The sequence below is a fragment of the Hakea prostrata genome, chromosome 6 (genome assembly GCF_041222555.1).
Source record: "Hakea prostrata isolate BN-2017 chromosome 6, UWA_Hpros_2, whole genome shotgun sequence".
Classification (NCBI taxonomy): Eukaryota; Viridiplantae; Streptophyta; class Magnoliopsida; order Proteales; family Proteaceae; genus Hakea; species Hakea prostrata.
This window is the reverse complement of record NC_142605.1, coordinates 18,785,439-18,798,253: the sequence shown is the minus strand read 5'-3', so window position 1 is coordinate 18,798,253 and position 12,815 is coordinate 18,785,439. Positions and strand designations below refer to the sequence as shown.

General features: G+C 40.6%; 1 protein-coding gene across 1 annotated transcript; it reads right to left on the bottom strand.

Annotated features, from left to right (window-relative positions):
* Positions 1-9,979: 9,979 nt before the first annotated feature.
* On the bottom strand, positions 9,980-10,900 carry LOC149012443 (zinc finger protein WIP6-like). Its single transcript, XM_089157606.1, has 2 exons — positions 10,526-10,900; positions 9,980-10,441 (listed from the first exon to the last, which is right to left on the bottom strand). Exons 1-2 carry the CDS (start codon positions 10,898-10,900, stop codon positions 9,980-9,982), a joined length of 837 nt encoding a protein of 278 aa, XP_089013732.1.
* Between the last annotated feature and the right edge of the window lie 1,915 nt (positions 10,901-12,815).

Sequence of the window (12,815 nt, the reverse complement as noted above, 5' to 3'; positions counted from 1 at the left end):
TTATATCTCATTTTTTTTAGTATAAATAGAGATGAGACTTGATCTCACAAGAGGGAGATTTCTAGAGAGAGAGAGAGAGAGAGAGAGAGAGCTCACTAAAATCAATAGAAATTTATAAATTTCATTTGATTTTAAAACTAAATCCATTCACCGTAATCGTTTATCTTAGTTTGTTGCTCAAAACATTTGTAATATTGTGATCTTGAATATGTTGTGAAGGCAAATGAGAATCCTTCATGTTATCTATAAATTTGAACAACTGTGTTTTATTTTGATTTATGTTGCAAGTGATAATCTCGCACTATACTTACATGTTTGATATGTTGTTTTTTATTTGATCTAAATTGCAAATGATAATTCTTCATATTATCTATATATAGTTTGAAATAATGTATTTTATCTTGATAAGTATTGCAAGTGATAATCCTTTATGTATATCTACTAACTTGAACCATTGTATCATTTGATCTATATTGCAAATCATGTGTTATATCTATATGTTTGATTTATTGTTTTTTTATAAATTTTTATGAATATTAAGATCTAGCATTGCATTGCATATTGCATTATAAGAAGAAGACATTAAATTTTCCATTTATCATGGCCCGATAGAGAATTGGATGGGTTGATAGGATTGTGTAACGCACGCAGGCCACGTAACGGCGTGAATCAATCTTCATCTATTCCTATTGGGAAAACCCATGATAACACTGGAGGGATCAACACACAATATCAAGGTTGTATAACGTGTACAAGCCATGTAACGGCATGGGGTATGATGTGTTGAATCTCAAATGGAGCAATACGCATGTCAAAGCTGTATAACGCGTGCATGCCATATAACGGCATATGGCATTGTATTGTTTCCAAATAAAATAAATAATAACTTTGTGCATTAGCATTATTGCATTATTTATTTCATCTGATTGTATTTCTTGTATTATTTCGATACGTTATTTCAAACATGTCGATATCTTGCTGAATTTGATATTTCGAGATGGTGAATGTGTAGGGCGTGACCTTGAGGAATTGGGTCGTGAGACAGAAGAAGCCATCTTGCTGATGAACCTCGTTCATATATTATTTGTTAAAGACATAAAATATGTTTTTTTATCTATCTTTAAATAATTACGTAATTTGTGATGAAATGTTTTATTTGATAAATGTAATAGTCAAACCCTTTATTTTGGATATTTTAAAATAATAGAAATGTTTCAGTTTATTACAATTTAAAAATAGATTTCCCGTTGCTTAAATATTCTAAATTCTTCGAGTTTAATTTATGGTCATTATCACAGCTTGGTTTGTTACCTAAGGGAAACGATTATTGGGTTAAGTATCGACCTAATTTCCCATATTGGGAATTAGGACGTTACAACTTGTAAACGCATCTTGGGATGGAAGTCCATCATTAAGGCTAGAAATCATATGAAGGGAGCATTGTAGTTTCAAGTGGGTTATTGTAAAATTATAAATCCTCAAACTGACAAATGGATTCCAGGAAGCAAATGCTATGCAAACACTATTTCTTATTCCCGAGGGATCTCCAACCTTTGTTGTTTATATTGATCATATTTCTTATTCCTGAAAGAGAAGTCTAGTGGAATCTTGGTGGCTTTCAGATCTAGCAAAACTAATCTTACAAATTCCCCTCCCCCAATTCAAAACAGAGGATAAAACCATTAGGGATCAAACTGCTAATGGAGTTTTTTCTATTGCATCTGCTTACGTGTTATATATTGATTCTAGTAGTGAATCTCATTCAATAAATGTTGCTACACCTTTGACACCTCCCAGTCCTCCCAAAAGTTCATCATTCTCTAGTACCCGGGCCCACCCAAGAGGGTGTAAGCCTTGAACATGTGGGAGCAAGCCGGCACCATTCCTTTTATGTTATTGCAAAGTTTGGTCTTCTTTGAAAAGCCATTAATGGAGGAGTAATTGCCTCGGTCAACTCTTCTTATGGGTGATCATTCAATAGAAAGTCATAACCAAAAGAAACTTTTTGCTACTTATCATCACTCTATGGGTGATCTGGACAATACTCAACAACTCAGTTGGAACGAATAGAAAGAGACAATGCCAAATTCGAGGATGGCACCTCTTAGAACAAGATAGAAGAAGAGAAACTTAATTCATTCATACTCCATTCCTTGGACTACAACATACTTATAGAGAATTCCTTTCAAACAGTAATATCCCCTCACCTACCAAGTTTGTCTTATTTCCTAGCACACTTCCCTATCCCTTACAAATGACTGATCATAGAATTATATGTAGTCTTGCAAGAGACCTTGATGCCCGTTGTGGCCTTCCTACTATGGGATCCTCTGCATGGGTGGTTCCTTGGTTGTCGATTGTGGTCAAAGGGATCCCAGTGGTCCTTCCCTTAATCAAGCTAGTAGCTGGATTTGCTTCATTGGTGGATGAGGTGGCATTCATGACAATACTCCCTTGTTCCAAAGGAACATTGTCCTCAAAGTTCAAAGCTGGGAAGAGACACCGGATGGTGGAGAGATCCTCCCACGTGGAGTCTTTTGGCGGAAGGTCTTGCCATTGAATGAACACCTAATCCCACAAGTGAGTTCCATGTCGAATACAATGCTGGTTGAAGATTGCCAATGGAGAAGGTAGTATTTGGTCCTCTAAGGTGACAATTGGGAGGGTTACTGATGTAGCAGTCACTTTTGAACCACTTCAGTAGGGACACATGGAATATTGGGTGAATACGAGCCGGGGCTTGAAGAGCTAGTTGATACACCATAGTTCCAATTGGTGCTTGAATTTGAAAGGGGCCAAAGTACTTCCTTCCCAATTTCTGGTGGACATGCAAGGTGACAATGCTTTGTCGATACGATCAGAGCTTGATGAGGACCCAATATCCTTTGGTAAATTCCACATCTCATCGGTTGTTGTCAACAAAAAATTTCATTCAGTTCTAAGCCTGGTTGAGATTTTGCTTAAGAAGTCATAGAATATGGCTATGGTCATAGAGTTCTGCATCCACCACCTGGTTTGAAGAAGCGTTGGGGATATACTATGCCAAAGTGGGAGGGTCCATCCCATAGAGTGCTCAGAAGGGTGTCATCTTGGCGGATGTCTCGAAGGAGGTGTTGTACCACAATTCTACAAGATGAAGGAATTTTTCCCACAAGGTCGGTTCTTCAGCCATGTAACTGGGAAGATACATCTCGACGCATTTGTTAAGAACCTCGGTTTAACCATCGAACTAGGGATGGTAGGCGCTACTCATAGCTAACGTGGTGCCATGCAGCCTGGATACTTCCTGCCAAAAATTACTAATGAAAAGGGGTCACAATCATTGACCAACAAACGAGGTACTATGTGGAGGTAGATAATCTCTCGCATGAATACCTCGGCTACCTCGACTACCTTCCTGCTGGTGATGGGCTTTATCATGGTGCAAAAGTGGGCATATTTGGTAAGGTGGTCCACAACTAAGAGAATCATTGTCTTCCCTTGCGATATCGATAGTGAAGTGATGAACTCAAGGGCCACATCCTCCCAAACCTGATTCTTTATATCGGCAACAATTTGAGTAATCCTGCAAGGGCGGTGGTTGGGTTTTTCATTTGTTGACACACTATGCACTCTTCCACATATCGTTTGACATCGTCATGCATATTTTTCCAATAGACATTTGTTGCAATTCGGTGATAAGTTTTGAGAAACCTTGTGTGGCCTCCAACTGGCAACGCGTGGAATGCATGCAAAAATTACAGACACAGTGGTGAGTTGTCCGGAATTACCAGGCACTAGTTGAAAAAAGTAATATGTGGTGAGTGCTATAGCCTTCCGCCGTCGTGGGATATTGAAGAAGATATTCACACAAGGCCTTTAGCGCTTGATCCCCATCAATGGCGGCCTTCAACGATTCCAAAAAAGCACTAGAGGGTACAGAAAAAGCAAACAGTGTAGCCATCAGGTGTGGTCGGCAGGACAAAGTGTCAACAACAGAGTTTTCCCTCCTTGGCTTGTATGTGATGTCAAATGTGAACCCGAGTAGCGTAGATAACTAGTGTTGTTGCTCTGGGGTTTGTATCACCTGTGTGGTTAGTTCGCGAAGGTTCTTTTGGTTGTAGAGGGTAGTAAACCGTTGCCCCAGTAAGTACAGTCTCCAACGAGCAATGGCTTGTGTTATTGCGTACATTTCACGGGCATAAGCGGAGGCAAGGAGCATCTTGGGCAAAAGTTTTTTGCTAAGAAGCTAATCGGTCGACAATCTTGAGAAAGAACAGCACCAACACCTTCGCTAGAAGCATTTGTCTCCACAATAAAGGGTTTGGAAAATTTTGGAAGTGCTAATATAGGTGTTGTAGTGAGGATGCAATTGAGGTTGTCAAAGGCATTTTGAGCTTTAGGTGTCCATTTGAAAGCCCTTGTTTCAGCAGGTCCGTCAAAGGTGCGGCCAAGTGAGCGTAGTGGTGGATGAACTGGCTATAGTACCTGGTGAGTCCCAAGAATCCACGCAACTCTCAGACAGATAGAGGCATTGACCAATGGAGAAGGGCTTCAATTTTAGTTGGGTCAACGTTGACTCCTTGATTAGACACATTGTGGCCTAGGTACCCTATTAAAGTAAGGCCAAATGAGCATTTGGATTTGTTTGCAAATAAGTGATGCACTCTCAAGAGGCCCGGAAAGTCTTACAAGTGGGTTAAGTGGGCGGCCCAAATGGGATTATATACAAGGACATCATAAAAAAGAACCAATACACACCTTTGTAGCATGGGCCTAAAGATAGAGTTCATCATGGAATGAAAGGTTGAAGGTGCATTGGAGAGCTTACGAGAAACTCGTATCCTTCATGTGTTTGGGATGCCATCTTGTGCACGTCCGACTCCCGAATGAGAATTTGATGGTACCCTGACCGCAAATCCAATTTCGAAAAGAACTTCACACAATGGAGCATCTAACATTATGTCCACCGTTGGAATTGAGAAATGATCCCAAATTCTCACAACATTGAGTGCACGGTAATCCACATAGAAGCTCCACATTCCGTCTTTCTTCTTGGCCAACAAACTGGTGAGGAAAGGCACTCGTGTTGTGTCTGATGATGTTGAATTCAAGCATACCCTTGACCAACGATTTGATTTCAAATTTCTGGTAATGTGGGTATTTGTATGGGCACACATTATTGGGCTTGGATTGTGGGTCTAAATGGATCAAGTGATCATGGGTCAGCTTCAGGGGTAGCCCATGTGGAATAGAGAACACATCTTCGTACTGGGCTAATAATTCTTGTAGTTCTACATCCATGTTTGAGTCTGCTAGAACTGGTTCTCTTTGGAGTTCAAGGTGGAAAAGGGTTGCAATTGAACCGGTGTCACTGAGCCTGCGCATCTCTTGGTATTGCAACTCTGTTGGCTCCTTGGGGCCTTCTTTGAGGAGAGTGGCTGCTACATTGTCGGGGATGAAGGAGAGTGTGAGCTTTGTATAATCGAATATGATCGGTCCTAGGGTTTCCAACCATTGAACACCAAGTACCAAGTTTGCTCCAAACAGGGGCAAGACATAAGCATTGATTTTGATGGGACAAGAGGGAAGGTCAACCGTAAAGAGATCTTGGGTGAGTCCTTCGCTGCGAATCCGATTCCCACTTTCGACCACCACAATCATCTCTAGCGTGTCTTCGATTGCAAGATTCAAATGCTTGGCCACACGGGTTTGAAGGAAATTGTGTGTGGATCCTCCATCCACCAAGATCTGAATAGGGGTTCCCGTTAGTCGTTCCGATAAAGCATAAGGTACTGGGGGAAGGGGCTCCGATGAAGGCTAGGTATGTGAGGCCATTTTGAATAGGTTGGGGTTTGTTGGAGAGTTCAAAGGGCTAGGAATCTGGGATTTGGGGTTTTGGATCCACAATGACTTGGGTTTCCCCTCCATCGCACTCAAGAAGGAGAAATTGATGAATTTTGTAGTGGTGACTAGGGCTAAACTTTTCATCATAGTTGTAGCATAGACTAAGTGTGTCAATCGGTACGATTTGGGTAATTTGGTACAATGTCGGTATAGTACCAACTTTGAATACCGAAAACCATAACTGTACCATACTGAGTTTACACGATACTATATGGTTTATGTATTTGCAAAAACGGTTCTATACGATTTTGGTATTAAATTGGTGTGGAAAAATAGTTTAAACATGGTATCTAGTGTAGTACAATTTTGGTACAAACAAACCCATGCCACTTTTGTTATTAGTTTATTAAGATCCTAATGAAATTACAATCACATAATCGATAGAATCTGATATTAACAGAAACAAAGCAAGTAAATCTAATTAACAAAGACAAAGCAAGTAAATCTAAGAAGAGGAGTGAAGGACGAAAAAGATTGAAACAGGGAACTAGGGATAGGGTAAAGGTAAAGTGTTTTAGTTGTAAAATTATATTTATGACCCTTAATTTGGTATAGTACCAATTCGGTACGGTCTTGATACATACTGATGGTATGAGTACCTGAAACCGGTACTGTACTGTACCGAATTTCAAATCGGTTTCGGTACGTACTATACCAAATTTTGAGCGATGTGGTATGGTGCGGTTTTAGACGGTGTGGTTCGGTAAGGTTAAACGATTCTTGTATGCAATTGACACCCTTAGCATAGATCCTTGTCATGCTTTTGCTACATTTCAGTGGGGGTTAGCCATTTGATGGGAATAATAGGTGTATCATTTGGTTTCAACAGGGTGGAAGAAGGTAAGAGGGGCGGGGTTCGGCTAGAAAAGGGGTAGATCAGTCTTTGTGACTCGGTGAGTTGGTTTCTTGGAGTCTGGCAAGTCTGATGGCATCAATAAGATTGACGAGTTGGAACGCTACCACTTCATTGCTAATATCAGAGTGAAGGCTTGAAATGAAATAGCTAGCCAGGTAGGAAGCAGGCAATGAGTCGATTTGGTTTGCAAGCAGCTCAAATTGAGCTTGATAGTCAGCTACGGTACTGGTCTAGGTGAGTTTGGACAGAACATCTTGTGAGTCTTCATATTTGGTAGGATCGAATCGGACAATAAGAGCACAAGTGAAGGTGGTCCAAGTTGTGAATTACCCTGTTTGACTCATCCACTAGTACCACTAGAGGGCTGGACCATCCATGTGGAACAAGGAGATGAGTAATCGTTGGTCTTCAAGGGTATTATGGTACTGGAAGAACTGGTTGGCCTTGACAATCCAACCAAGTGGGTTAGTGCCGTCGAACCTTGGAAAGTCGAGGCATAAGGTTCTGGTTTTGATAGGGGGAACAGTAAAGGGAGGGAATGGTGGAGTGGGGGTTGAACTGCTAGATGCGAACTGTGGTGTGGTGGCGGAGACAATGGAAACTAGGTTCTGGTCCCCGCAGGAGGACAACAGGCGTAATGCCTATTCAACCCAACCTTCCATGATGGTGAAGCACTCGGATAACTCGGTGATGGAGTCCTGTTGGGTGGTGAATGCTGCGTGTTGTGAGACAATAGTGGATTGCAATGACTTGATGCGTCCATTGTGGTCGTTCATGGTTTCCTTCAATAGCAACGTTGTTTCATCCAACTAGCGGAGGCGGGTATTTTTAGCCATGGGGAGGAGGTGTTCGACTCTCAACGAAAGCACAAAATGGTATGAATAAAAAGAGACAAGGCCAGATTAAAAGATGGCACCTCCTAGAAGAAGAGAGAAGAAGAGAAACTTAATTCATTCATACTCCATTCCTCGGATTACAACATACTTATAGAGAATTCCTTTCAAACGGGAATATTCCCTCACCTACCAAGTTTGTCTTACTTCTTAGCACGCTCCCCTTTCCCTTACAAATGATTGGTAGCAAAATTATATGTAGTCCTACTACATGTAGGCAGGAGCCCTTGATGCCCGTTGTGGCCTTCTTGCTATGGGATCCTTTGCAAGGGTGGTTCTCGGGTTGTCGATTGTGGTCAAAGGGATCCCAGTGGTCCTTCCCTTAGTCAAGCTGGTAACTGGAGTTGCTTCATTAACGGATGAGGTGGCCTTCGTAACATGGTTGACAAATCAAAAGACCTTCCCAGTTATGATGGCATGCAAATACTCTTACAGATGAAACTAAATTAAGGTGACAAGTTTGATGTGAACACTAAAGGAAAGCAATTCAACATTCGATGGAGCTCTCCAAGTCTAAGATCATTAAAATAATGCTGGAGACATAGGATAACAAAAACAAGGTTGGTTTTGGAGGGATAGCAAGAAACAACAAGGCTAAAATGATCTTTTGCTTCACTCAAGAATGTGGGAAACAGTATTCTCTTCAAACTGAAGCTCTAGCAATCAAATAGGCATTGAGAATGGCAGGTCAACTAAATCTAACCAAAATTATCATCATTATCAACCTATTGAAGGCTGGGCACCCCCAGGTACCTTGGAAACTAAGACACTTCATTTCAGACAATGAGACAACTTGCACTCTCGTTCTATCAATGGACTTTTCAACATGTTCATAGCGAAGGAAACTTTGTTGCTGACCATTTAGCATCTTATGCAGCATCAACTCAGCAAATTAAACCTCTACTTAATTTATAACTCCTCCCCCCCCCCCCCCTTTTTTTATTTTTTATGTTGGCCTTTGTTGCTTGATGATTTAGGATGTAACTACCCTTGTGGATTCCATTTTATGTTTCGATAAATTAGCATCTTCACAAAAAGAAAATGAATAAATAAAGAAGAAGAAAGAAAGAAAGAAAAGAAAAGAAAAGAAAAGAAAGCTTTAGTTGAGAATTATCTCTAACATTACCCCTCCAGCTGGGTATGATTTGTGAATGTCAAGAACATGAACTCCATCTCAGTTGAGAATTATCTCCTATTTTCAGTTTTTAATTAAAGCCCATCACCAAAACCTTAGGCCCATTAACCCATTTGTGATTCCATAAAATCAAGCTCGTCCCATTTTCTACAATCCTAAAACCATAACCTAAACTCATTCCTATGTTAGCATTCATACAACTTGTAAACCTAAAAGCCACTTCCTACCATTCCTATAAATATAATTCTCTTCCTATTTTCCCCCAGGCCAATCCCCATTATCCACGTTGACACAACCTCACTCCATAAGCTTAAGCCTAAACCCATTCCATTTCCTAAATATCGAAATCCTTAACAAACAAATCCAAAGCCAAATCCACCATTCCCATAAACCCAATCCTAAAATCCCTTTTCTTTTTAAGAAGCCCATAAACCCAAAACCACTTTTAGTTGTGTCTAGAATCTGTGGGAGGCGAATGGAGATGCTAATTAATACCTTTGAGTTGGGATTCTTTATCTGCATCACTGCATGGAGTCCTCTATGTTCTCCTTACACTCCTTCACTCAATGTCTTGAATGAGGCCACATCAGATTTGTTGTCTATGCTCAAATGTAGGGTTTGATACCTAGGTTTGTAACCTGACCTCTTTCCTTGAATCTATAAACTGGACCAGTGAGAGCCATATAACCTTCCCATGCACACATCATTTGGTATAACGGGCAAGAACGTACAAGCGTCTTAGCAGACTCTTACGGAGCTTCTGATTGTTGCTGGTCTGGAAAGGAAGGAAGACATCTTTGGGAGAAACCCAAAAAACCAGTGAAGTCAGTGGTCCAATTTAACCTACTGATTAAAGGGTCCACAAAAGTGTTTACCAGTGGTAGTCGAAGCGCAGACCTCAGTGACTCAGAGAGAGAGAGACACACACAGAGACGGACAGACAGACAGACAAACTGACACCTCTGATGACAACAGACTCGGACTCCGCAACTCATTCATGGCAGTGAAAGTGCTAAGTCTCTCTCTATCTCTCTCGCGTCCAAACATATATAGTAGCTAAATCTTGATTAGTAATAAGTAATTCGATTTTGAGATCTTTATCTACATAACTTCGTACAAAATACCATGATAAGCATTTCACCGTTAGTTACTAATTGTCTCCTCTAGGCTCTATGGTTCCTAACAAGCCATATATGTTTGTCTTACATCTTAATTAGCAAGATAGCTATCTTTATGTTGTACTTCTTCAACATGATAATCATTCTCTTCTTCTTCATGTTCGTCCGCGCAAAAGTCTACAGCTACTGGTGCGTGACCACTCCCAAATGCACGAACATGGTCTTTTAGGGATCTCTTGTGCTTGAAATCAGAACCACAAACACAAAACCAGAGCCTCCCACAGTTTTTCTCATGTGTTCTCCAGTCTCCTCTCACAGCAAAAGCTTTCCCACATTTGCAACAAGCGAAGGCTTTGGCCCCATGCTTACGCTTGTAATGGGTCTGAAGTGTTCTGAAGTCCTTCAATGGCTTAGACCGTGGGTGTTCGATGTTGTTCTTGCAACCTTGAACAAAACAGTAACAAGGCAATCTAAGCAGTGAAGAAGCTATCTTTGTCCCTCTTAAAGACTCTGGACCCTTTCTGTACTGAGATCCATGCCCCCACATATGCATCTGAGAGACCAACAAGAGAAATTAATTAGTACCCATTAAACACCATACGTACAAGAAAGCACAGGAAGAAATTTACTATGAAACCTGCATGTTGTTGTAACGATTGAAAGACTTGTTGCAGACCATGCAGGAAAACTGTGTTGGGCCAATGAGGATTTCAGCAAGAGAGGGAATCCAATACTGTTGCTCCTTTGGGACGCCATGATCAGAAGTACAATGGGTAGAATTTGCATTTGTAGTACATGATGAGAGACCTATATGAAGAGCTACTGTTACTTTATCTTCATTGGAGTGGTTCTGATAAAAATCCTTATGATTGGAAGAGTGATGAAAAGCAGTGTTGTTGGAGGGGTGTTGGCCGGGTGGAGAAAGAGTCAGCAATATGGATTCATCCTCATCAACTTGTAAAAGATCATTCTCGGTTTCAGTTGAGAAGTGAGTCTGTGAAGGTGTGTGCATCGTGATGTTATATGAACTTGGGGTGTGGATCAAGAGAGAGAGAGAGAGAGAGAGAGAGAGAGAGGAGAAAGAGAGATGCTTGGGTTTTATGTTTTGGAGAACATAAGGGCCAAGGCAATAAATAGGGTTTTGGATTATGGGTTGATTTGATTAGGGTTTCTCTGGGAAACTTGAAACTTGGAGGTGAAATGCTGATATGGTGTATGCACGTGGGGTGAACGGGAAATGAGAAATTGGATTTGGCATGGTTTGGGAAATGAAAGGAGACAACAGAGAGGCAAGAAGAGAGAGAGAGAGAGCTGATCATGCATGGAAGGGCGTACCAATTCACGGTCCAACTGAGACGCTGCATTACTCCATTGCTTGCGAAATGCTCGATTTCCGAGCCTCTGCTACAATTTTCTTTCTTTCCTTTGCTTTCACTTTGCCTGCATTCCTTCTCATCCTCATTTACACTTCAGTTTTACCTCTCTCTCTCCATGTTTGTGTTTGGCTATCTCAACTTCTTTAGCACTGTATACTTTTTATCTCCTTTCCTTTTTCTCTCTAGCTAATCTCTGCTACTTAAGTGAGTAGTTTGACAAGGAGACATGGACTGACTGTTTTCTTCGTTTCCCCACTTCGTCTCTCTCATCTGTTTCTCTTTCACCTCATCTTGCTGTTATTCTTAGCAGAAAAGTCAAATTTCACCCAGTCTCTCTGATCTCTCCCTCTCAGACATAAGAGGGACTGCGAACAATGTAAAACAGAACAAAAACAACTTGACAGAAAGACTAGAAGTGACGTGGATATGTCTTCTTGCATGTATGAAGAACACCAAGGAAGATGAAAAATCACAAAACTGGCAACTCAAATTTGAGAAAGACTTGGGAAAAAGCTTGAGAAAAATCTTTTCAAACACTTCGAATCCTTTCACTTTTGGGTGAAAAAGCTTGAGCAAATTGAACGGGTTTCATGAACATTTCATGTTTGTATGCATCTCGAGATGATGTCCCCCCATTTTGTATTTATGTGGGTCAAGTATCTTATAAATCTCATAACATAGAAAAAGACCACAGCATTGAACTCAACTCTGAGCTGCACCTCTTGGATTCACCAGTAACTTACTAAACCTTCCAATCAACCCAAAAGGGCTGGTCTTCTTTTTTTGCATAATGTTTTGAGTAATTAACTGGATATATTTTCATGTATTTACAATTATATTGTATCATTTACCCTAATATCGCATACAAATGAGCATCAAATGCACTCTCCCCGAATTTAAGTAATTTTGTTAAGTTATATTTATCCTGGTAAATCCTGATTCAAATTTATTATTTGTGCTTGAGGTAAGTCATCTTAGAACTTGGATTTCTTCAACAATAAGGGTTTGCTTGGAGCAATTAGTGGAGTTTGAAGGTTGATCAAAGAAGGAAAAAGAGGAAAAATAATCCTATTCAGAGAAAGAAAAAGGAAAAATCCCATTTTTGAGCGTGTTCTATCTAGTTTAATCAAGTCTCCAATCGGATGGTCATCCGGTGTCCAATCGAGCTGATTTTTGAATAAGAGCTTCATGACTTCTTGATCTTCAAATCCAACGGTGGGATTGTGCATGGGAGCTCTCAAATCAATGCGATTTATATGCCACCTAGGCAAGTGAATTTATTGATTGAGTCAAATTAAGAACTCAGAGTTTGTTTCAAACTATGTCAGATTAAGTTAATGAATTATATCCCATGTAATCTAGAAAATCACTCTGTAAAAGGGGAGCAAACTCCAGCCACAAGGGACATTTTTGGAGGGGTGTAGACAAATTTCAAAGAGGAGGAGTCGTTGGAGACGTTTTGAATAGCATCAAAGGAGCTGCTGGAGACGTTTTGAGGAGCATCAGAGGAGTATTAGAGGAGTTACTGTCACGCCCCAATTTCCTAGACCT